We start from the raw sequence: 26,600 nt of genomic DNA, 5'->3' as shown, positions 1-26,600 counted from the left end.
AGCTTGTTTTTCCAGGTTAAAAACCTATCACTCTACAGCTGAAGATGTTTGCTCCTTGCCAGAAATCAATAACCACATGTATCCTATCATGCTGAGGAGGAACCTTCTTTTCCACAGTGTTCCCCTTTGATATTTACAAGGAAATATTTTATAGTCAGTGTTCTAGAGATAATCACAAATACTCTGATAGCAGAACAGCAGATTCTATGTCATACATTAGCCCTGAAATTATCACAAGGATACTGAGACAAAGGTTAATGTCCTGGTTATGATTAACTGGACAGAGACTTAAAAACAAACTGACAACTAGAACATTGAAAAAACAATTGCATCCATCTCATATCCACAAATATTTTGTGTACCTCTGCCTGGGTGGAAAATGTGCTGAGACAGAGAAATCCAGATCAGTATGCTGCCCATTAAGCATGTAAATCTCCATAAATATATACAATAATAAAGAGGCATTGGAGGGTGGGGTGGTAGGCCAGTGCATAGTAATTTTGTAACAATTCTAACACCTGTCTGACTAAGGAATGTAGTTCACAATATACATTGTTAAATCCCGTCAATTCATTTTGTACAAGAATGCAAAGTCTTCTCCACCATGGCAAGTATAGCACTAGATACAAAGTAAATCTTTAGCCAGCATCAACCTACCACAAAAGCTAGTGTTAAAATACTCAAAAATGTGTATCAAACAAACCAGGACAATGTCATTGCAATGAGAACAAGCCCAGGCAACTTCCTCAGAGGTTGTGATTGTAAGGAAGTCACTACTATCTTTTGTGTATACAGACACTCGCAGACAGAAGAAAGAGTTTTAGATCCTCAGAATGGCAAAGGGAAAACTTTTGGTCTCTCTGATTTATAGTTAACAGACTTATTATAGAAGGAGGTTCAGTTCCATTAATTTAAGGTTTTAACTACAATGATTAATGAATGAGCAAGAATAAAATAAAAATGAAAAAATATATGTCTGTTTCTAGATATAATATAGAAGGGCAATTTTAAAAGGGATAAGAGAGAATTGCCAGCTATAGGAAGTCCCCTCTATGGAAACAGCAGCCCAATCCCCAGACTGTAGACTTCAGAGTAGACAGTTGAGAAGGTCAGCCATATCCTGTAACAGGTAAGAACTTAGAGATACTGGGAGAACCTTATAACCATTCCTGCTTTGATATGTTAAATAGACAACTCAGCACACTTGGGGCCTGTGAGGAAACCCAGTGCAATGAAAACTTCCTGCAGTCTATGATGGTGACCCTAATAAGGACTCTCACAATGCTTAATGAAACAGAATGATAGGCAGAAGGGTGCAAAATGGAGATGTTGTATGAAGTTAAGGGTGTTAGCATTCCATCTAAGCTCCACCCCCACAGTTACCTGGCAACAGCCAGGCATGCCTGACACTATAAAAGGGGCTGCTTGCCCCCTCCTTTTTCTTTTATTCTTGGTGCTCTCTTGCTCTCTTGCTCTTTACCACTTCCACATTTGACCCATTCCCATCCCTCTCCCCATTCCCTTTGCCAGTCTCTCTCCACTTGCTCATGGCTGGTCTCTACTCCCTTTTCTTCTCTTCTTCTCTACTTCTCTTCTCTTCTCTTCTCTTCTTTTCTCTCCTCTTCCTCCTCCTCCTCCTCCTTCTTCTTCTCCCTCTCTCTCTCTCTCTCTCTCTCTCTCTCTCTCTCTCTCTCTCTCTCTCTCTCTCTCTCTCTCCCCTACCATCCTCTTAACTCCTCTCCACATGCCCTGAATAAACTCTATTCTACACTATGCCATCCTGTGGCTAGTCCCTCAGAGGGAAGGGGATGCCTCAGTCCCCACCCGCCTCTAACTTTTTATGAACACATCACTCACATTCAAATGGTCAAACACCCTCCACACAGGTACATGCACACAAATAAGAAAATAAATATTTTTCTTTGTTTATATATTTCCCATTATTTATTTATTCACTTTATGTAACATTCACACTCCCCCCCCATATCTCTCCTAAGTCCCACCCTCACAAATACCTCCTTTTATTACCAAGCCCTTCCTCCTAAGAGAATGGGAACCCCTCCCTTCGGATACCACTGACACCTGAGACATGAAGTGTCTCAGCAGGACTAATTCCATCCTTCCCCACTGAGGCCTTCCCACAGAGCCCGACTGGGGGATGGGGATACAGTAGAAGGCAATATACTCAGAGACAGTCCCCACTCCAATTGTTAGGAGACCCACATAGAGATCAAGCTGCACATCTGCTACACTTGTGGGCTGGGTGGAGGCTAAGTCTAGTCCATGCATATTCTTTGGTTGGTGGTGCAGTCTCTGTGAATTGCCATGGTCCCAGGTTACTTGAGTCCATATGTCTTCTTGTAGTGCCCTTGACCCAATCAGCTCATTCAATCCTACCTTCCACTCTTCCTTAAAATAAAGCATACTCTGCCTAATGTTCAGTTGTGGGTCTCTAGATCTCTTTCCAACAATGGGTAGATAAAGCCTCTCTCATGAGACAGTTATGCTACACTTCTGTCTGCAAGCATAGCAATATCATTAATAAAGTCAGGGTTTGGCTTTTTTGCATTGGATGCATCTCAAGTTCGGTCTGTCATTGGCTGGCAATTCTCTCAATGTCTGCTCCATCATTATCCTTGTACATTTGTAGGCAGAACAGACTGGGGGTTGAAGGATAGAGATGTCTCAGCCATTAAAGGCTAAGCTCAAACAAAAGATAAATATTGTGTGTGTGTGTGTGTGTGTGTGTGTGTGTGTGTGTATACACATGCATGCATGTTTGTATATATTACTGTATTGGTTACTTATAACTACTTTAAAAGAAATCTTGGAGAGATGGCTCAGTATGTAAGTGTACTTGTTCTTGCAGAGAACAAGATTTCGATTTCCCAACACCATATGACAGCTCACAATCATATGTATAGCCAATCTCCAGGGATAAGCCATGCTTTTCAGGTCTCTGCAGACACTGGATGTGTATAGTGTACAGACATACAGGCAGAAAAAACACCAATGCTCACAAATTTTGGAAGATCAATTTTTTTACAAAATTTAAAAAATTAGAGGAAAGGCAATAAACGAGAGTGTATGGCAGTATGGGAGAGAAAATGGTTATGTATTACATGCTTACATGCAAATGTCCCTTTGTAACACAGTCATGTTCAATGAATGCACACAATGAAAATAATCAAGGAACATAAATTAATAAGTAATTAAATGAAAGGAAATAAATATTAATAGTAAGTAAAAGAAAACTGAGGATTTGGAATGCAGTTCAGTAGAGTGCTTGTCCAGTATACAGGCGGTCCTGGGTTTAAGGCCCCAGTTTTTCATAAGCCAGGGTTGATGGTGTATATCATGTGCAATCCCAGGGTTGGTTGTATTTACCTGCAATCCCAGCATGTAATGAGACAGAGGAGAACCAGGGGTTCAAAGTCATCTTCAGCTTTGCAGAGAGCTCAAGACCAACCTGAGCTACATGAGAAACTTTCTTGAAACATATTTTAAGGAAATAATATAGAAAATGAACAAACATAAACCCAACATATTTTAAGATATCAATGTTAAATACCTAAGTAAACTGAAATGAAGGGAAAATATGGGAATAGGTGGTAAAAGCATAAATAAATGAAGACAGAGATTACATGGACTCTGGAGGATAAGCATAGAAACATGACTAGAAATTGTATAAACAATAATTAGGGGATTGGAGAAATGGGGCATCAGTTAAGAGTACTGTATACTCATGTAATTCCTAACACCCACAGGGCAGCTCACAACTACCTGTAACTCCAGTTCTGAGCAACCCTATGCTTTCATTCAAACAGACATGTAAGCACAACACCAATGTACATAAAAACAAATACAAATGAACATTTTAAAAATGCAAGAATTAGAAATTTAGGACAGTGTTTAATATCTGTTAAAGACAGATTGTCAGATTGTCATGCCTCTAAAGACATGGTCCCTTTTGATAGTGTCATTTGTGGATTTCAAATTTTTACTTTCAATTTTTTGCTCACTACAACAAGTAAAAACAAAAAGTATTCTAGTACTCAAGGTCAATATCATTAATTTTAATAATTCTGGTCTTTTGTATACTTTATGTCATTTTCCAAAATGACATGCAAATTTTCCCCTTTCTTTTTGGACTCTATTGTCTCATATATGGAAGTGTGATTTTCATTTATTCCTACTCACAATTCCAAGTTGGTTAATCATTTCGATGAAATCTTCATAATATCAGAAAGCTTTCAAAATCTATTTTTAATTTGTTGCTTTGTTTTAATCTGAATTTTTAAAATTTTAATTGTGTGTGTGTGTGTATTTTTGTGGGTATGAGGTGGTTTAAGTTCACAATTTTATAATGCATCACATTCATAGCTATCCCTAAATGCAAGTGATCTTCAGGAGAACATATCAAAAAAGAACACTGTTACACCTGCACACTTCTAAGCTAGACTGGGCACCCCAGACATCTTGCTCAATGCAGGTTTTCACAGCATCTACTTATTGAAAAATGCTCTACAGTGGCTGATAATATCAGAACTCCTGGGCATCAGTAAAGAAACTCATAGCAAGAGATCTGGAGGGCACAGTAGTCAAGGAATACTCTATACACAATTTCAACTTCATATAAAGATGCCGTAAATTACATTGGAGAGTAAACTATGTTATCTCATGCCAAGGTTCCACGTAAATCTGAGATATATCACAAATGCTCATGGAAGGACAGCAAGATGGCATTAGGAAGGTTGAGAACCACTGGTCTAGATTATTAACACATGATTCAGAAGGCTAGAATCACCTGGGCATCTGTAACCATCATTGAGAACCTGTTCCCACCTGCAGCTATCTGCTAAAATTAACCATTGTGCTGGGTACCAGGGGTGACTGTGACTCCTCCCTATCATACACAACAAAGGAAAACTGATGGTACTCCTGGTAGAATTAAAAGAGGAAAATACAAAAGATGTAACATCTCTTTATACAACCAGGTCTTTGTAAATTAAAAAATAACCCAATAAAGAGACCCAAAACATAATCACCAAAAATCTCATGCTGAAAGCAAAGATCATTTATGATAACATTTTTAAAACAAACTGTGTGTGTGTGTGTGTGTGTGTGTGTGTGTGTGTGTGTGTGTGTGTGTGTGAAAGAAAACCTTGTGTTGTGTTGACATTGGCCATCTAAGCCAGAGAAAGGAAGAGCCATGGTAATCAAACTTCGAACTTGAAATTTAGCAACAAGTTTTTTTACCTAACTGTAGTCTTAGCAGTCCAAATTCTGAGACTGGAGGAGCCTGATTTCCATCCTAGTCTGGATTATGTGAGGAAAGGAGGGTGGATGAGACAGAACGTCTGCCTATCCTAATTTATCAGGCACGTTTAAGCTAGGTAATGGAGACACACATAAAATGATAACAACTCATAATGATGGCATGAAGCGATCCATCTGTACAGCCTTAGAGATTCCTTATCTGGTGGCCATCCAGAGGCCTACATAACCAGATTCAGTGCAATATCCACTATCTGTAAAGACCAGTTTCTAAGGGTTTAGAGCAACAACAATCTTCCAACATCAATCCTATCCTTCCTCCATTTTCCAACCCCTTCTCCCCACCACCAATGAGAGGGAGTGATGCATTGACCAATCACATAGCACCAAAGATTTTTTGTAACTAGTTGCAGCTGTCATATACTAAGGGTTGACTTGGAAGTCCTAGGGCAGTGAGTCTGAAAATCTTGACTTCTGCTCCTTTTTCCTTGTATGCTTTTATTTGCTTTGTTATTTGAGGAGTGGGTGTATGTGCATCGTTTTTCTTCTGTTTTTTTCCTCCCTCATGTGTAGGCAAACCAGAACCAGTTTGTATCCTGGTTATTTGGACTTGCTTTAGCAGGAGAGTAAAAACAATTTGCAGTACTGTGGTACTTAAACTATGTATTTAATCTTTTCTTTTTTGAAATAGGTCTACAAAAATCATTACTAGTCTGAATCTTCCAACAACTGTTCCAGCTGGATCCACAAACAAGACTACAGACTTTATCTTGCTTTTCCCGACTTCAAAGTAAGTAAATGGACCACATGAGATTTTTGGCTGGGCTGGAGACCTTGGAGGAGAAGGTATTCTTTAGTCCTCCCAGATACAAAGAAAAAGTAAATAGTGTGTATGTATTATGATGGTTGGACACCAAAAAAGGAGATGATAGAGATATATTTATATATTTATGTTAATGAGTGTTAGGCCTAGAATCAGGAGAACCCACAGAGGTACAGGCAGGTATGATCACATCCAACATTTGTGTCTGTACCCTTCACCTGAGTTTACCTTTTAAAGGCTCACCTTTTCCCCCTTAGACTAGGAGGTAAATGCATGGGCAAAGATTGGTTACATATCAATAAAAATGGGTTGGCTGTTGTGTTGAGTTACGGTTCCTATGCTAAACAACTGTATTAAACCCCTGAAGTCTAATACCTCAAAAAGGGATAAAAAGATATTTCTGTAGATGTAATTGGTTGTCTAAGGGTAACCATGTGGAGACTGTGACACCAGGAAAATTTAATGTGATAATCAAGGCAGATACTGGAGTTAAGTAGCTAAAAGAGACAACAAAGTTTTTCAGGAAAGAAGGGGATCAGAGTGTGCAGGCCAGGGGTTCTCTGAGGAAGGGCGTGTGAAACTGCTGACCCTGCCTCACATTTAGTAAGGCAACACAATTCTTAGTGATTTTGTTGTTATTGGAGTTTGGTTTTTTTAAAACAGAGTCTTAAGGACAGTGGGCTAGCTGACAATCACTGTGTAGAGAAGGATGACCTTGAACTTCTAATCCACCTGTTTTCACTATCCAAGTTCTGCTGTTGCAGGTGTGGACCATCACAATAGATTTTCTATGTTGCTGTGTGTGGAATCCAGAGCTCTGTACATTCTAGGCGAGCATGCTCCCAGTCAACCCACATTTCTAACTGAATTTCTGTAGTTGAAAACCTCATAGCTTGTCATTTTGTAACAGACACCCTGCAAATTTACCTCTGATGTTTACCACAAATAACTCAGGGTTTGTGTTCTGAAAATAAAAATGTTGTTCAGTATCACAGTATATCAAAGTCAGGAAATTAACAGCAGTAGGATAGTGTTGACCAACATAAAAAAAAATATTTAGCCTTGCATGATGGCTCTTGAGCCCACCAACAAAAACAGATGAAATAGTAATGAAGGATAGAAAGAAATTAGAGTAAAAATAATCAGTAGATTCTGTGAAAAGCCCTATAAGGTCTAGTTTAAAAGAAATATAAAAAATGAATGCATAAATAAATAAATAAGAAAATACTCGTATTGTCAAAAAATGTACTCCATCCCACCAGAGGAAGGCTACTTGAGTTGAAGACTAGCCTGGTCTATACAGTGCATTCAAAGACAGCCAAGGCTACAACAAAACCATAGCAACAACAAAAACCAAAACTAAAACAACAAAATTTTTTAATAGGCGGCTGTGTTTTCATACTAAATATCTAATACCTTTTCTGGCATGAAGCGTGTGCTTTAAACACAGGGTTTCTGGCACTCTGTGTGCTTGTGCATCCTCTGAACCCTCTACTCCTGTGACAGCTCACTCTATGTCTCTCTGTCTCTCTCTGTCTCTCTGTCTCTGTGTGTTTCTCTCTCTGTGTGTGTGTGTGTGTGTGTGTGTGTGTAAATTTCTATAGGGACAAGATGACTTTTTTTGACTCAACTTACTGGTAAAAATGTTGGAATATGAAGTCTTATTTCACCTGATAAAGTCCCTAATAAAGTTAGCTTTCAAACTTTCTCTTAGGGGTTGAAGGTTTACCTGGGTATTAACCACACTTGTCTAACCTGCTCAAGACCCTGCCTTTGGTCTCCAAAGTTGGAAACAAACACTCATTAAATAAACAAAAATGGGAGGTGAAGAATGTCGTTTTTCAAGATTTTGTACAAATAAACAAAAATCACCTGTTTGATTGGATGGAAAGTTGTAACTGTCCCTATTTCTGGTTGCTAGCTGATGTTTGGTTTTGTTGTTGTTGTTGTTGTTATTCTCTTTTGCTTTTTATTTCCTGCTTGCCTGATTGTCTGCCTGCCTTTCTTCCTTCCTTCCTTCCTTCCTCCCTCCCTCCCTTCCCCCCTTTCTTTCTTTCTTTCTTTCTTTCTTTCTTTCTTCCTTCCTTCCTTCCTTCCTTCCTTCCTTCCTTCCTTTCTTTTGAGACAGTGTCTAATTTTTTTTTTTTGGAGCTGGGGACCGAACCCAGGGCCTTGCGCTTGCTAGGCAAGTGCTCTACCACTGAGCTAAATCCTCAACCCTGACAGTGTCTAATTTTGTTGCCCTGGCCTACTTCAAACTCAAAGATACACCTGCCTCCAGCTCCTGAGTGCTTGGAATAAAGGTGTGTACCACCATGATGAACTTTTTCTGGTTTGGTTTGCTTTGCTTTGCTTTGCTTTGTGGTAAGTATTATCTGTGTAGCATTGGCTGTCCTGCAACTCACTCTGTAGACCAGGATATCCTGGAACTAACAGACGATCCTGCCTCTGCCTCTTGAGTGCTGGGAACAAACATGTGTGCCACTGCTGCCTGAATTATTTTATATTTTTTAATTAGACCTGTTGGGGTTTCTCACTCTACTGACTGACTCCCTGTCTCCCTCTCCCTCTTGCCAATTATTATTCTCTTCCAACTTGAATTCCCCACTTTGTTGTTTCTCACTTAAAGTATGTAACTCCATCATGGAATTTCAAGATATGAAATATGTAATATATAACATGTGTGTGTCACTTGAAATATGTAGGGTCACTTGAAAACTGGCAAGTACCAGGGTTGTCTCCTCCTCATGGAAGTATGGTTCTACTTCTCAGTAGCAATCAACTGCCATTAGCTCCTCAGTGAGGAGTGGGACCTTGTCACTCCCTCTTCCATCCAGCTAGGGTGTTGACAAGTTTGATCTTGTTCAGGAACCCCAGCTACTGTGAGTTTGTGTGTGCAGCAACTGCATCATATCCCAGACACCAACTTTCCCAATTCTCTTTCCCATATTCTGGCATTTAAATACTTACCCAAATTCCATCATCAGGTTCCTTCAGGAAGCAAAACCTTATCTAAGGAATATTCATTGTTGAGGCTGCCTCCTTTTGTGTTTGCAGCTTCAGTCACAAGGGAGAGACTGCTTGTAACTTTGCAACTCTGCAAACTTCCAGTCCCCTGTTAAAGGAGATGGGGGGAGCCTAGGGCCTGCTGATTTCAATATGTGATTCTATGATCTCTGAGTTCTGAGCACACTGAAAATGGACCTCAACAATGTTTTTATTACAGTGACCATGAGAGAGTAGGAGCTGGTACAGGTATGGTGATTCCAGTACTGCACAGTCCGTTGGTTGGCTGTGAGCATTCTCCTCTGTATTGGTCAGGCTTCTGTAGAGCCTCTCATGGGATAGCTATACCACACTCCCATCAGCAAGCACTTCTTGGCATCAGCAATATTGTCTGGGTTTGTTGTTTACAGATGGGATGGATCCCCAGGTGGTCAGTCTCTGGATGGCCTTTCCTTTCATCTCTGTTCCACACTTTGTACCTGAATTTCCTCTTAACAGGAGCAATTCTGGGTTAATATTTTTGAGATAGGTGGGTGGCCCCATCCCCCAACCAAGTGCAGTGCCTAACCTCTGAATATGATCTCTACAAGTTCTCTCGCCCCTTCGTTGGATATTTCAGCAAATGTCATCCCCTTTGGGTCCTGGGAGCATCTTGCTTTCCTAACATCTGGGACATTGTAGTGGATACCTCCAGTCCCCCATCCCTCACTGCCGTATACTGCCATTGAATTTCCTGACTCTGTACTTCTCCCTAGTTTCCTATCACACCCCTCTTTTCCCTCCCTCTCAGGTTGCTCGCTAGCTCTATCTCCTCAGATTATTTTCTTTCTTCTTCTAAGTAGAACAGAAGCATCTACACGCATCTATTTGTGAGTTGTAATGCAGGAGTTCTGAGCTTTTTTCCTATAATGCACTTATCATTGAGTTCATATCATGTTTGCTCCCTTGTGACTGGGTCACCTCACTTAGGATGTTATTTTCTAGTTCCATCCATTTGCCTGTGAATTTCATGAAGTCACTGTTTTTAATAGCTGAGTAGTAGAGCATTGTGTAAAAGTACGACATTTTCTGTATCCATTCCTCTGTTGAAGGACATTTAGGTTGTTTTCAGCTTCTGGCTATTATAAATAAAACTACTGTGAACACAGTGGAGCATGTGTCCTTGTTTTATGTTGCAGCATCTTTTGGGTACATGCCCAGAAATGATATAGCTGAGTTCTCAAGTAGTATTTTGGGTACATGCCCAGAAATGATATAGCTGAGTTCTCAAGTAGTATTACTTTTCTGAGTAACTTACAGCCTGATTTCCAGAGTGGTTGTAGCAGCTTGGAATCCCACCAGCAACAGAAGAGTTTTTCTCTTTCTCCCCATCCTGTCCAGTATCTGTTGTCACCTGAATTTTTGATCTTAGCCACTCTGACGGGTATGAAGTGGAATCTCCGGGTTGTTTTGATTTGCAATTCACTGATGATTAAGGATGTTGAAAATTTCTTTAGGTGCTTCTGAGCCCTTTGAGATTCCTCAGTTGAGAATTCATTGTTTAGGTATGTACTCAATTTTTAATAAGTTTATTCAGTTCTCTGGAGTCTAACTTCTTGATTTCATTGTATATAGTGCATAATGGCCCTCTCTATATGATGTACGATTGGTAAACATATTCTCCCAATATGTAGCTTGAAGTTTTGTCCTGTTGACAGTGTCTTGTGTCTTATAGAAACTTTTCAATTTTAATGAGATCCCATTTGTCTATAGTTGATCTAAGAGCCTAAGCATTGGTGTTCTGTTCAGGAAAATTTCCCCTGTGCAGATGTGTTCAAAACTCTTTCCCACTTTCTCTTTTAATGGATTCAGTGTATCTGGTTTTATGTAGAGGTACTTGATCCCCTTAGACTTGAGCTTTGTACAAGGAAATAAGAAAGGATCAATTTACGTTACTTTACATACTGACTGACAATTGAGCAAACTCCATTTGTTGAGTAAGCTCTTTTTCATTTTTATTTATTTATTTATTTATTTATTTATTCTTTAACCTTTTTTATAGTCCAGGTTTTACCCCTCTTCCAGTCCCTCCTAGACTGTACCCATACCTCCTCCAACCCCAGTCTACAAGAGGATGTCCGTACCCACCCACCCCACCAGACCTCCCCACTCCTTGGGGCCTCAAGTATCCTGAGTGTTATGTACATCTCTGAGTCCAGACCAGGTAGTCCTCTGCTATATATGTGTTGGGGGCCTCATTTAGGCTGGTGTATGCTGCCTGGTCGGTGGCTCAGCTTCTTAGAGATCACAGGTGTCCAGATTAGTTGAATCTGCTGGTCTTCCTATGAGGTTGACCTCTTCAGCTTCTTTAAGCTTTTCACTAATTCAACCACAGGGGTCACCAGCTTTGGTCCATTGACTGGGAATAAATATCTGAATCTGACTATCTCATCTACTTCTTGGTCCTTTCTGAGGGCAGTCCTGGTAGGGTCTAATTTGTAAGCATGCCATAGTTGCTGAGAAGGTATATCCTTTTGTTTTAGAATGAAATATTCTGTAGATATCTGTTAAATTCATTTGGATCATGACTTCTCTTAGTTTATCTGGGTTTCTGTTTAGTTGCCATGATCAGTCCATTGGTGAGAATGGGGTACTGTAGTCTCCCAATGTTATTGTGTGATATTTGATGTGTTCTTTCAGCTTTAATAACATTTCTTTTACAAATGAGGGTATACTTGGAATTGGGACATAGATGTTCATAATTGAGAGGACCCTGGGCTTGTATTTTGATCTTTTATGGTCATTCTGACATCTGTCAAAGATGTCCGGGCTTTAGAGTAGCTATTAAGAAGTCTGGTATAATTCTCATATGTCTGCCTTTATATGTTACTTGACCATATTCCCTTAACACTGTTAATACTTTTTCTTGTTTTTGTACATTTGGTGTTTTGACTATTAAGTGAAAGGAAGAATTTCTTCTTTCTCTTTCTTCTTTTTTTTTTGCAGTTTGTATTTTTTTCTTCTATTCTTCTTTATTAACTTGAGTATTTCTTATTTACATTTCGATTGTTATTCCCTATCCTCGTACCCCAGCCAACATTCCCCTAACCCCTCCCCCGCCCCTTCTCTATGGGTGTTCCCCTGAACATCCCCCCAATACTGCCCTCGCCCCAACAATCACTTTCACTGGTGATTCAGTCTTAGCAGGACCAAGGGCTTCCCCTTCTACTGGTGCTCTTACTAGGCTATTCATTGCTACCTATGTGGTTGGAGGCAGGGTCAGTCCATGTATAGTCTTTCAGTAGTGGCTTAGTCCCTGGAAGCTCTGGTTGGTTGGCATTGTTGTTCATATGGGGTCTCGAGTCACTTCAATCTCTTCCAGTCCTTTCTCTGATTCTTTCAATGGGGGTCCCGTTCTAAATTCAGTAGTTTGCTGCTGGAATTCGCCTATTTATTTGCTGAATTCTTGTATTCTGGCTGTGTCTCTCAGGAGAGATCTACATCTGGCTCCTGATGGCCTGCACTTCTTTGCTTCATCCATCACGTCTAATTGGGTGGCTGTATATGTATGGGCCACATGTGGGGCAGGATCTGAATGGGTGTTCCTTCTGCCTCTGTTCTTAACTTTGCCTCCCTATTCCCTGCCAAGGGTACTCTTGTTCCCCTTTTAAAGAAGGAGTGAAGCATTCGCATTTTGGTCATCCTTCTTGAGTTTCATGTGTTCTGTGTATCTAGGGCAATTTAAGCATTTGGGCTAATAACCACTTATCAATGAGTGCATACCATGTGTGTTTTTCTGTGATTGGGTGACCTCACTCAGGATGATATTTTCCAGTTCCCTCCATTTGCCTATGAAATTCAAAAAGTCATTGTTTTTGATAGCTGAGTAATATTCCATTGTGTAGATACACCATATTTTCTGTATCCATTCCTCTGTTGAAGGGCATCTGGGTTCTTCGCAGCTTCTGGCTATTATAAATAAGCCTGCTATGAACATAGTGGAGCACGTGTCTTTTTTATATGTTGGGGCATCTTTTGGGTATATGCCCAAGAGAGGTATAGCTGGATCCTCAGGCACTTCAATGTCCAATTTTCTGAGGAACCTCCAGACTGATTTCCAGAATGGTTGTACCAGTCTGCAATCCCACCAACAGTGGAGGAGTGTTCCTCTTTCTCCACATCCTCGCCACCATTTGCTGTCACCTGAGTTTTTGATCTTAGCCATTCTCACTGGTGTGAGGTGAAATCTCAGGGTTGTTTTGATTTGCATTTCCCTTATGACTAAAGATATTGAACATTTCTTTAGATGTTTCTCAGACATTCGGCATTCATCAGCTGTGAATTCTTTGTTTAGCTCTGAACCCCATTTTTAATAGGGTTATTTGTCTCCCTGTGGTGTAACTTCTTGAGCTCTTTGTATATTTTGGATATAAGCCCTCTGTTGTAGGATTGGTAAAGATCTTCTCCTAATTTGTTGGTTGCCGTTTTTTCCTAACCACAGTGTCCTTTGCCTTACAAAAGCTTTGCAGTTTTATGAGATCCCATTTATCAATTCTTCATTTTAGACCATAAGCCATTGGTATTTTCTTCAGGAAATTTTCTCCAGTGCCCATGTGTTTGAGATGCTTCCCCACTTTTTCTTCTATTAGTTTGAGTGTGTCTGGCTTGATGTGGAGGTCCGTGATCCACTTGGACTTAGGATTTGTACAGGGTGATAAGCATGGATCGATCTGCATTCTTCTACATGTTGACCTACAACTGAATCAGCACCACTTGTTGAAAATTCTATCATATTCCCATTGGATAGTTTTGACTCCTTTGTCAAAAATCAAGTGACCATAGGTGTGGGGGTTCATTTCTGGGTCTTCAATTCTATTCCATTGGTCTATCTGTCTGTCTCTGTACCAATACCATGCAGTTTTTATCACTATTGCTCTGTAATACTGCTTGAGTTCAGGGATAGTGATTCCCCCTGACGTCCTTTTATTGTTGAGGTTAGTTTTATCTATACTGGGTTTTTTGTTATTCCAGATGATTTTGCAAATTGTTCTGTCTAACTCTTTGAAGAATTGGATTGCTATTTTGATGGGGATTGCATTGAATCTGTAGATCACTTTTGGTCAAATGGCCATTTTTACTATATTAATCCTGCCAATCCATGAGCATGGAAGACCTTTCCATCTTCTGAGGTCTTCTTCAATTTCGTTCTTCACAGGCTTGAAGTTCTTATCATACAGATCTTTTACTTGCTTGGATAAGTCACACTGAGGTATTTTTTATTATTTGGGATTATTATGAAGGGTGTGGTTTCCTGAATTTCTTTCTGGGCTTGTTTCTCCTTTGTGTAGAGGACGGCTACTGATTTATTTGAGTAAATTTTATACCTAGCCACATTGCTGAAGGTGTTTCTCAGGTTTAGTAGTTCTCTGCTGGACCTTTTGTGGTCACTTTCATATACTATCATATCATCTGCAAATAGTGATATTTTGACTTCTTCTTTTCCGATCTGTATCCCCTTGATCTCCTACTGTTGTCTGAATGCTCTGGCTAGAACTTCAAGAACTATATTGAATAAGTAGGGTGAGAGTGGGCAGCTTTGTCTAGTCCCTGATTTTAGTGGGATTGTTTCAAGTTTCTCTCCATTTGTTTAATGTTAGCGACTGGTTTTCTGTATATGGCTTTTACTATGTTTAGGTATGGGCCTTGAATTCCTATTCTTTCCAAAACTTTTATCATGAAGGGGTGTTGAATTTTGTCAAATGCTTTCTCAGCATCTAATTAAGTGATCATGTGGTTCTTATCTTTCATTTTGTTTATATAATGGATCACGTTGATGGTTTTCCATATGTTAATCCATCCCTGCATGCCTGGGATGAAGCCTACTTGATCATGGTGGATGATTGTTTTGACGTGCTCTTTGATTCAGTTTGCCAGAATTTTATTGAGTATTTTTGGGTTGATATTCATAAGGGAAATTGCTCTGAAAATCTCTTTCTTTGTTGGGTCTTTGTGTGGTTTAGGTGTAAGAGTAATTGTGGTTTAATAGAAGGAATTTGGTGGTGCTCCATCTTTTTCAATGTTGTAGAATAGTTTGGATAACATTGGTATGAGGTCTTCTATGAAGGTCTAATAGAATTCTGCACTAAACCTGCCTGGACTGGGCTCTTTTTAATTGGGAGATGTTTAATGACTGCTTCTATTTCGTTATGAGTTATGGGGTTGTTTGAATGGTTTATCTGTCCCTGATTTAACTTGGGTACCTGGTATCTGTCTAGGAAATTGTCCATTTCCTGCACATTTTTAAGTTTTGTTGAATATAGGTTTTTGTACTAGATTCTGACAATTTTTTGAATTTCCTCTAAATCTGTAGTTATGTCTCCCTTTTAATTTCTGATTTTGTTAATTTGGACACACTCTCTGTGTCCTCTCATTAGTCTGGCTAAGGGTTTATCTATTTGTTGATTTTCTCAAAGAACCAACCTTTGGTTCTGTTGATTATTTCTATGGTCCTTTTTGTTTCTAATTGTTTGATTTCAGCTCTGAGTTTGATTATTTCCTGTCTTCTACTCCTCCTGGGTATATTTGCTTCTTTTTGTTCTAGAGCTTTTAGGTGTGCTGTCAAGCTGCTAACATATGCTCTCTCCTGTTTCTCTGTGCAGGAACTCAGAGCTATGAGTTTTCCTCTTAGCAAAGCTTTAATCGTGTCCCATAAGTTTGTGTATGTTGTACCTTCATTTTCATTAAATGCTAAGAAGTCTTTAATTTATTTCTTTCTTTCTTCCTTGACCAGGTTATCACTGAGTAGAGCATTGTTCAACTTCCATGTATATGTGGGCGTTCCTCCCTTATTGTTATTGAAGCCCAGCTTTAGCCCGTGGTGGTCTGATAGGATGCATGGGATAATTTCTATCTTTCTGTATCTGTTGAGGCCTGTTTTATGACCGATACTATGGTCAATTTTGGAGAAAGTACCATATGGTGGTGAGAAGAAGGTATATCCTTTCCTTTTAGGATAGAATGTTTATAAATATCTGTTAAGTCCATTTGGTTCATGACTTCACTTAGTCTGTCTATGTCTCTGTTTAATTTCTGTTTCCATGACCTGACAATTGATGAGGGTGGGGTGTTCAAATCTCCTACTATTATTGTGTGAGGTGCAATGTGTGATTTGAGCTTTAGTAAGGTTACTTTTACGTATGTAGGTGCCCTTGTATTTGGGGCATAGATATTTAGGATTGAGAGTTCATCTAGGTGGATTTTTCCTTTGATGAATATAAAGTGTCTTTCCTTATCTCTTTTGATAACTTTTAGTTGAAAATCAATTTTATTTGATATTAGAATGGCTACTCCAGCTTGTTTCTTGCGAATGTTTGCTTAGAAAGTTGTTTTCCAGCCTTTCACTCTGAGGTAGTGTCTGTCTTTGTCTCTGAGGTGTGTTTCCTGTAGGCAGCAGAATACAGGGTCCTCGTTGCGTATCCAGTTTGTTAATCTATGTCTTTTTATTGGGGAGTTGAGGCCATTGATGTTGAGAGATATTAAGGAATAGTGATTATTGCTTCCTGTTATATTCATATTTGGATGTGAGGTTATGTTTGTGTGCTTTACTTCTCTTTGTTTTGTTGCCAAGACGATTAGTTTCTTGCTTTTTCTAGGGTGTTACTTGCCTCCTTGTGTTGGGCTTTACCATTTATTATCCTTTGTAGCGCTGGATTTGTAGAAAGATATTTTTTAAATTTAGTTTTGTCATGGAATACCTTGGTTTCTCCATCTATGTTAATTGAGAGTTTTTCAGGATACAGTAACCTGGGCTGGCATTTGTGTTCTCTTAGGGTCTGTATGACATCTGTCCAGGATCTTCTGGCTTTCATAGTCTCTGGTGAGAAGTCTGGTGTGATTCTGATTGGTCTGCTTTTATATGTTACTTGGCCTTTTTCCCTTACTGCTTTTAATATTCTTTCTTTATTTTGTGCATTTTGTGTTTTGACTATTATGTGATGGGGGGAGTTTCTTCTCTGGTCCAATGTATTTGGGGTTCTTTAGGCTTCTTTTATGTTCATGGGCATCTCTTTCTTTAGGTTAAGGAAGATTTCTTCTATGATTTTGTTGAAGATATTTACTGGTCCTTTGAGCTGGGAGTCTTCACTCTCTTCTATACCTATTATCCTTAGGTTTGATCTTCTCAATGAGTCCTGGGTTTCCTGTATATTTTGGACAAGTAGCTTTTTTTGTTTTACATTATCTTTGACAGTTGTGTCAATGATTTCTATGGAATCTTCTGCTCCTGAGATTGTTTCTTATATCTCTTGTATTCTGTTGGTGGTGCTTGTACCTATGGCTCCTTGTCTCTTCCTTTGGTTTTCTATATCCAGGGTTGTTTCCCTGTGTTCTTTCTACATTGCTTCTATTTCCATTTCTAATTCCTTCAACTGTTTGATTGTGTTTTCCTGGAATTCTTTCAGGGATTTTTGTGATTCCTCTCTATAGGCTTCTACTTGTTTATTTATGTTGTCCTGCGTTTCTCTAAGGGAGGTCTTCATTTCTTTCTTGAAGTCTTCCAGCATCATGATCAAATATGATTTTAAATCTAGATCTTGCTTTTCTGGTGTGTTTGCATATTCCGTGTTTGCTTTGGTGGGAGAATTGTGCTCCAATGATTCCATGTAGTCTTGGTTTCTGTTGCTTGGGTTCCTGCGCTTGCCTCTCGCCATCAGATTATCTCTGGTGTTACTTTGTTCTGATATTTCTGACAGTGGCTAGACTGTCCTATAGGCCTGTGTGTCAGGAGTGTTGTAGACCTGTTTTCCTATTTTCTTTCAGCCAGTTATAGGAACAGAGTGTTCTGCTTTAGGGTGTGTAGTTTTTCCTGTCTCCAGGTCTTCAGCTGTTCCTGTGGGCCTGTGTCCTGAGACCACCACTCAGGTCGCTTGGAGTAGAAAAGTTGGTCTTACCTGTGGTCCCGAGGCTCAAGTTCGCTCGTGGTGTGTTGCTTTTGAGCTCTCTGTGAAGGTGGCATCCAGGAGGGCCTGCACTGCCTTTTCCGGGAGTCCCCGTGCACCGGCGTCCCAGATGGCATTAGGTGTTTTCCTCTGGAGTCAGAAATGTGGGCAGAGTGTAGTCTCTTCTGGCTTCCCAGGCGTGTCTGCCTCTCTGAAGGTTTAGCCCTCCTTCCCAGGGGATTTGTGGGCAGAGAACTGTTGATCTGGTCCCTTCAGGTCCTGGTGGTGTCTGGGGCGCAGGGGACCTGCAGCTCCAGTGCCCCTATCTTCAGGTTCCCAGAGACCATATACAGTTTCCTCTTGGGCCAGGGATGTGGGCAGGGGTGGGCAGTATTGGTAGTCTGTCCTGCTCTGAAGTCTCAGGGGGACACACGTGTCCGTGTGGTGAGCTCTCCCTCCCAAGGGGTTTGGGAGCAGTGAGCTGCGGGCCAGGATCAGCAAGGTTGGGAATCCAGCTAAAAACTGGAAGTGTCCGGTCCCAGAGGAATTTTGCCTCTGTGTGTCCTGAAACCACCAGTCAGGTCGCTTGGAGCAGAAAAGTTGGTCTTACCTGTTGTCCTGTGGCTCATATTTGCTCTTGGGGTGTTGCCTTTGAGCTCTCCGTTAGGGCGGCAACCAGGAGGGCCTGTGCAGCCTTTTTCGGGAGCCCCTGTGCACCGGGGTCCCAGATGGCATTAGGCGTTTTTCTCTGAGTCAGAATTGTGGCAGAGTGTAGTCTCTTCTGGCTTCCCAGGCGTGTCTGCCTCTCTGAAGGTTTAGCTCTCCCTCCCATCAGATTTGGGTGCAGAGAACTGTTGATCTGGTCCCTTCAGGTCCTGGCGTTGTCTGGGGACCTGCAGCTCCAGTGCAAGAATTTCTTTTCTGGTCCATTCTATTTTGCATTCTGTAGGGTTCTTTTATGTTTATGGGCAGCATTTTCTTTAGGTTAAGTCTATAATTTTGTTTAAGGTGTTCATTGGACCCTTGAGTTCGGAATCTTGGCACTCTACTATGCCTATTATTCTTAGGTTTGGTGTTTTCATTGTGTACTGAATACCCTGGATGTTTGGGGTTAGGAGATTTTTGCATTTTCTTTGACTATTGTATCAATGTTTTCTATGGTATATTCTACACCTGAGATTTTCTTCTATCTCTTGTATTCTGTTGTTGATGCATGCATCTATGACTCCTGATGTCTTTCCTAGATTTTGTATCTCCAGGGTTGTCTCCCTTTCTTATTTTTTTTTTCGGAGCTGGGGACCGAACCCAGGGCCTTGTGCTTCCTAGGCAAGCGCTCTACCACTGAGCTAAACCCCAACCCCTATTTATTATTTTTATTTCTATTATTAGATTGTGAACGGTATTGTTCATCTCCTTGACGTGTTTGGTTGTACTTCTTGTATTTCTTTAAGGGAGTTATGGGTTTCTACCTGTTTACCTCTGTTATACTGTATTTCTTTAAAAGATGTATTTATGTCCGCTTTAAAGATCTCTGTTATCATGAGATGTGATTTTAGATCAGAATATTGCTTTTCAGGTATGTTGGGTTATCTAGGGCTTGCTGCAGTAAAAGAATGGTTTTCTGCTGATGCCTAGCAGCATTAGTTTCTATTGCTTACATTCTTGAGTTTTCCTCTCACCATCTGGTTATCTCTAGTATTAGCTGGTCTTGCAGTCTCTGACTGGAAATTTTCCCTCGTAAGAGTCTTGAGTCTGGATGTGTCAACATTCCTGGGGGTCAAGGTTTTGTGGACAGCATTGGGGTGGTGAAGTGTGTATCACAGGGTCATCTTCAGGGTGCAGATGGAAACAGGAAGGGTCATTTTCCTGGCTGTGCTTTAGTTTCTAGGTCCACTGAACTCTGGTAGGTCCTCATTTTCCCAGGTATTTTGGAGGTAGTAGTGGTTCCACCTGTGAGATTGAGTGTGTCAACACTTCTGGTGGACAAGGTTTCTTTGCAGGGGGGATTGGAGTACTGAAGACTGTAGTACAAGGTCAGCTCTCAGGTGCAGAAGGAACCTGGGAGCATCATCCCCTTTTTATGTTTTGTCTTTATATATGTCAAAAATCTCATTTATTACTTATTTATTTTATTTTTTATTGTGTGTATGAGTGTACATGTATGGGTGCACAACATACATGTCTGGTACCTAGATACCCAGAAGAAGTTATTAGTTGCCATTCTAGTGAAATTACAGGTGATTGTGAGCCATCTGATATGGATGCTGGTAACTGAACTCAGATACTCTTCAAGATCAGCTGGTATGCTAAACCCCTGCACTGCACCTCACCATCATTAAAATCTCAATAGGGGATGATGCAATATGAAATCAGGTCACTAAGTGGCTCAGGCTTGCCTGAACTTCACTACATTGGTAGGTGGACCCTAAAATTGTAATCTTCCTGCCTCTTCTCTAAAGTAGCTGGGATTCCAGGCTAATATCACTGGACTACCTGTTCATATTTACAGCTGTTTTATGCTGTTTTATATACACAGTACTGTTATCCTAATAGCATCATAAATATTTCCCTGTGTTAGCATTATACTTGGTATCATCAGAGTTAAAGAGAGCAATAATTCTTTTAAGATTTATTGGTATGTCTTTCCATGAATGTATGTAGGAGCAGCACTACATGTGTGCCCTGCCTGTAGAGTCCATAAGCGGGTGACAGATTCCCTGGATCTAAAGTGACCCCCTAGCATGAGTACTGTAAACCAAATATGTGTCTTCTATAAGAGCACCAAATGCTGTTAAGTATTGGGCTATCACTCCAGTCCCATCAGTATTTCTGCAGAGTAATAAATGTCACTTTGTTGTTTTCTGCTGGACATAGTGGAGTGCAGAGTAGGACTCCAGTGATGACTCTAAAGTCTAAGGCTCTGAGGACTTTGTATCTCTCTAACTGTACTTACATGCTGATGATAATTCCTAAAAAATTCTTAAAAGATTCTTGTTCTTTCTAAGGGTAAAAGTCTGCTGGCTCAGGAGACTGACACCTCTAGACTTACAGCAGAAGATTAAGTGATGTGGCCAGGATTGCTGGGCTCTAGCTTTCAGCCTGCTAGGTGGAAGTCTCAGGAAGGAAAAGGGATACTTTGAAAATGACACAATCAGAAAAGGACCTAATAGCAGTCCCACTATAAAAGAGCTTAATAATTACTGTTTTAATATTAGGAATACTTTTAGGATCATCATTAAGACTTAAGTCATCTATTTGTCTATATAGAATTATCACAAGAAATGTACATCTTCATAGATCTGCAGAGATCTGCTCCAAAGGGTGGGCTATTACTTAATGACTACTACATAAGCTTAATAATAATAGGAAAGGCATATCAATCTTTCCTAAAACTAATTCCTTTACAGTCTTCCTTCATGAGGATGAATCTGTCACCTTATATAATAATCTTCCATCTCAGGAAGATCGCTTCCTAGTTATTAGCTTACCCAATTATGGCTACTGAAAGTTTTCCAATATTTGTAGCAGTGGTTCTGAACCTGTGGGTTGAGATCCATTTGGGGGTTCAATGACTATTTCCTAGTGGTTACTCAATACCTTAGGAAAACATATGTACATTGGTATGCATAAAGTCACAAAATTAGAAAATTATCAAAAATAACATTATAGTTAAAGGTCACAAAAACATGAGAAAGAGTATTAAATAGTCTCATCCTTGGGACCATTGAGAACCACAAAGTTGTTTTAATGACCCTTTCAATGGGATGAGAGTTAAAATGAGACTACACTGAAAAACTCCCTGCCCTTATTTATCACACACAGTGAACAGTGAAGTATGTGATAGGTTAGTGACCACATGCATGTATGGAAATGGGGATTGACATGTTTGCGTGGAAGCCAGATACTGATATCAAATATCTTTCTTGATTATTCTCTACCTGATTTTGGAGACAGAATTTTTCAGTAAACCTGGAGCTCAGTGAATTAGGCTATAGAAGCTTGTTAGAGGCCACAGCAATTCTCCTTGCTTGTATTTACCTTCCCTAGTGCTAGGATTGCAGGACTGTGCCATCATACCTGCCTTTTATTGGTTTGTTTGCTTCTCTACCTATATTATATCCTGGCCTCAGTTTCTCCTGCTTCCCTTCCTCCCAGTCCCCCTCAAAAACACATTTTCTATTTCCACTATATCTATTCCTCCATTGTTACCCCTAAAAAAACAAAGGGCTCTCAGAGATAGCAACTGAATGCAGCCTATCAAATTACAATAAGACTAGGCACGATCCCTCATATCAAGGCTAGATGATGCAATGCTATAAATGGTAAATTGTCCCAAGTTTAAGCAAAAGAGTCAGAGGCAGTCCCTGCTCCTCTGTTAGGGATGCAATAAGAACACAAAGTTATACAACCATACTAAATAAGCAGAGATTATTGCAGATTTCATGCAGGGTCCATGTTTTTCTCTTCAGTCTCTATGAGTCTCTGTAAGACCTGCTTAGTTGATTCTGTGGGTGTGTTCTCATAGTGTCCTTGACCCCTCTGGCTTCTTCTTTCCCTCTTCTGTGGGGTTACTGTGGCTTGACCATTTGTTTGGCTGTGGTCTCTGCATCTGTTCATTTCATCTCCTGGATGATGCCTCTGAAGACTATGGGGACAGGCACCATACTCTAAAAATAGCGGAAAATTATTAGAAATCATTTTTCTTTGTTTTTCTTCCTCTTACATTTCTGTCATTCTTTTTTCTTTCTTTTCTTTCTTTCTTTTCTTCCTTTCTTTCCCTTTCCTTTCCTTCCTTCTCTTCTTTCTCTCTCTCTCATATATATATATATATATTTACACAAATATATTTACTTATATATTTATTTACATATATATATGTATGTATGTATATATTTTTTTCTCCAGTTGTGTTTGTTTCTATCCTTAATCTCTGCCATGACCGGCTTTTAGTTCCTCGCAGTCAACACAGTGGCGGGCATGGGCTCCTTCTTAGGTATGTGCCCCAAGTTAGACCAGACTTGTGGGCCACTTACACACATTCTGCCTCACCATTACCCCAGCCTATCTTGTAGGCAGAACATATTGTAGAATGAAAATTGTGTGGCTGTTCTCCTTGCTTCTTACATCAATGATAAATTTCCAAATCATGTCATTATACTTCTGCAGCAAACACTTTATTAGCTCAATCAATTGCCCAGCTGTTTGCACACTCCCTGTTCTTTTGTAACTAAGCGACTTCCCTGATTTTCCTACAGATCCATCCTGTCTGAAGACAAATCTATCTTCTTTAAGACAAAATGGCATCTCTCTTTTCTGATTTTGGCTTTATGTGGTACTGGAAAGAGCTAAACAAGGTGGAATTCATGAAGTTTAAGGAATTACTCATACTTGAGATTCTGCAAATGGGGCTAAAACAGATTTCTTGGACTGAAGTAAAGAATGCATCTCGGGAAGATCTTGCCATCTTACTGGTGAAATATTGTGAGGGGAAGCAAGCCTGGGACACAACCTTCAAAGTTCTCCAGAAAATCAGTAGACATGATCTCACTGAGAGGGCAACAGGGGAGATTGCTGGTGAGTTGCTCAATGCTCCTTTAATATAGTAAGGTTTGTTTCATAATTTTGACAACTGTTCTTCACATGCCCACCTACCTTAGGGACAGAGGTGTCATTGCACATAATTCTCCTTGAGGAAGGAAGCAGTTTCATGTATACATGTTAGTTCTAGTCTGTATATTCAAATTTATGAGGGTTGCAACCCTAACCTAGATGATTAAACTACTACATAGGACATTATTAATGTTCCCTTCAAATCTAAACTGGAGCCTTAACTGTAGAGTGAAATAGTAGCACTGAGGATTTAGGGCAGCAGCAAGAGAGGACACCTGTAAGAAATCATATTTATGGAGTCTAGGAAGATGTCTTTGTCTGCAAGGTATTTGCTATGAAAACTTGAAAATCTGCCTTTGGATCTCAGCAACCATATAAAAGCAAGACAAGGTAGCAATCTGCTCAGGTAGCTTTGCAAGTTCTGAGCTAGCTGAAAAAATTGTCTCAAAAAATGAGATGGATGGCCGGAGGAGATGACTCAGTTGTTAAGAATACCTGTTCTTACAGAGGAACTCCATTCTTTTTCCAGAATCTACCTGGTAGTTCACAACCATCTGTAACTCCACTTCCAGGGGATCCAACACATTCTTTTATTCTCTGAGGGCACTGCATATTTCTGGTGCACATACATGAATGTATAAAAAAGCACCCTTTCACCCCCGTTAAAAGCAAATTAATATTTAAGAAAGTAGCAGCTAAGGAAGACACCCAATGTGAACCTCTGATCTCTACATGCACATACACTGTACCCCTCCCCATCTCACCATCCCACATGCATATCAAGTATGTATTTGAAATATCTACATAACACAGTATGAAACAAGATTTTTCAGTCTTTGTTGTTTAACAACAAAAGATTATAAAAGAAAAGTCATGTTTCATAAACACTCTGACACTCAGAGTCAGACATTAAATTATATTGATAGAAGATACCATGGATGCTTTAAAGTTTAATGTATTTTTTGTTTATTTGTTTCTGAGGTTCCAGTGTCTTACTATGATAATTTTCATTTTAATTTTTCTTATCCTCATTATAATGGGATTCGATGTTAATTTTATATTTATGGCTAGAAAATAGTCTTTACTCTTCAGTCTACATTTGTTTAAATATTGCCTCTGTGCTGTTCTTTCTATCCCACTCTACTTTGTGATTCTAATTACACATATTAAATCTTTAAATCATTATCAAAATATGCATAAGAACCATTAGAAACTATTTTATGTGTTTGTGAGAGTAACTGCATATTTGTGTGTCATGTGTGGCAGTGCCATTGGAGGGTAGAGGACATCCCTTCTGGTACTAGACCTACAGAAGGTTGATGCTACCATGGGGATGTTTAGCGTTAAACCCAGGGCTTCTGAGTGCTTTTAACAACTGAGCAGTCTCTTGAGCCCCACATATTACATCTCCATACAATGCCTTATGTATAATCTCTTTTTATCTTTTCTGAGCTCTAGGTTGGATCTTGTTTCTACCTGAACTTATGCCCTCCTTCCCCTGTACAGCTGTTTCTCATCAATATCAAAATCAATGTTTGATCCTTTTGACCTTTCTTTATTTTTCTTGTATGCAGCAAAATGCTGGTAACTCTTTACATATTCAGTCTGTTAGTCTATGTCTTTATATTGGAGAATTGAGTCCATTGATATTAAAAGATAATAAGGAATTGTGATTGTTGTGTCCCATTATGTTTGTTGTTTGAAGTGGAATTATGTTTGTGTGTCTATTTTCTTTTGGTTTCTTTGCAAGGAGATTATTTTCTTGCTTTTTCTAGGATGTAATTTCTCTCCTCGTGTTGGGATTTTCCTTCCATTATCCTTTGTAGTGCTGGATTTGTAAAAACATATTGTGTAAATTTGGATTTTTTTATGGAAATCTTGGTTTCTCCATCAATGTTAATTGAGAATATTCCAGGATATTGTAGCCTGGGCTAGCATTTCTGTTCTCTTAGATGTTCAGTATGACACCTGCCTAGGATCTTCTGGCTTTCATAATCGCTGGTGAGAAATATGGTCTAATTATGATAGGTCTGAATATATATGTTACTTGATTTTTCCCATAATGCTTTTAATATTCTTTCTTTGTTTCGTGCATTTGATGTTCTGACTATTATGTAAAGGGAGTAATTTCTTTTCTGGTCCAATCTATTTGGAGTTCTGTAGGCTTCTTGTATGTTTATGGGGATTTCATTACATTAGGGAAGTTTCTCTCTATAGTTTTGTTGAAGATGTTTACTGGCCCTTTAAGTTGGGAGTCTCCATTCTCTTCTATACCTATTATCCTTACGGTTGATCTTCTCATTGTGTCCTGGATTTTCTAAATGTTCTGTGTTAAGAGCTTTTTACCATTTCACATTACCCTTGATGTTTGTGACAATGTTTTCTCCTGTATCTTCTGCCCCTGATATTATCTCTTCTCTCTTGCTGTATTATGTGTGTAATGCTTACATCTATGACTTCTGATCCCTTTCCTAGGATTTCTATCTCCAGGGTTGTCTCACTTTTTTGCTTTCCTTATTGTTTCTATTTCGATTTTCAAATCCTGGATGATTTTGTTCAATTCTTTCACCTGTTTATTTGTGTTTTCTTGTAATTCCTTAAGAGATTTTTATGTTTCCTTTTTAAGGTATTCTACTTGTTTACCTGTGTTGTCCTGTAATTTTTTAATCTCCTTTTCTTTTTTTTCATTTTTATTAAATTGGGTATTTCTTATTTACATTTCGAATGTTATTCTCTTTCTGAGATTCCTGTTCATCAACCCCCTAACTCCACCCTCTCCATTTCTATAAGAGTGTTGCCATCCCTATCCACCCCTCCCTACCACCACCCCCAACAATCCCCTACACTGGGGGTCCAACCTTGGCATGAACAAGGGCTTCCCCTTCCACTGATGCCCCAACAAGGCTATTCTCTGATACATATGCATTTGGAGCCCTGGGTCAGTCCATATATAGTCTTTTGGTAGTGGT

The 26,600-nt window shown here is 39.6% G+C and overlaps 1 protein-coding gene across 1 annotated transcript in view; it reads left to right on the top strand.

The window, feature by feature from the left end:
• The first annotated feature begins 23,318 nt into the window (after nt 1-23,318).
• Nlrp4b (NLR family, pyrin domain containing 4B) overlaps nt 23,319-26,600 on the top strand; it is a 31,759-nt gene continuing 28,477 nt past the window's right edge. Inside the window, exon 1 of the mRNA XM_063280578.1 lies at nt 23,319-23,595. Within this exon, the coding sequence (XP_063136648.1) occupies nt 23,319-23,595 (277 nt within the window). The remainder of the gene's footprint in view (nt 23,596-26,600) is intronic.

Source organism: Rattus norvegicus, chromosome 1 (genome assembly GCF_036323735.1).
Source record: "Rattus norvegicus strain BN/NHsdMcwi chromosome 1, GRCr8, whole genome shotgun sequence".
Classification (NCBI taxonomy): Eukaryota; Metazoa; Chordata; class Mammalia; order Rodentia; family Muridae; genus Rattus; species Rattus norvegicus.
The sequence above is the reverse complement of the archived record's forward strand: the minus strand, read 5'-3'. Positions and strand labels throughout refer to the sequence as shown.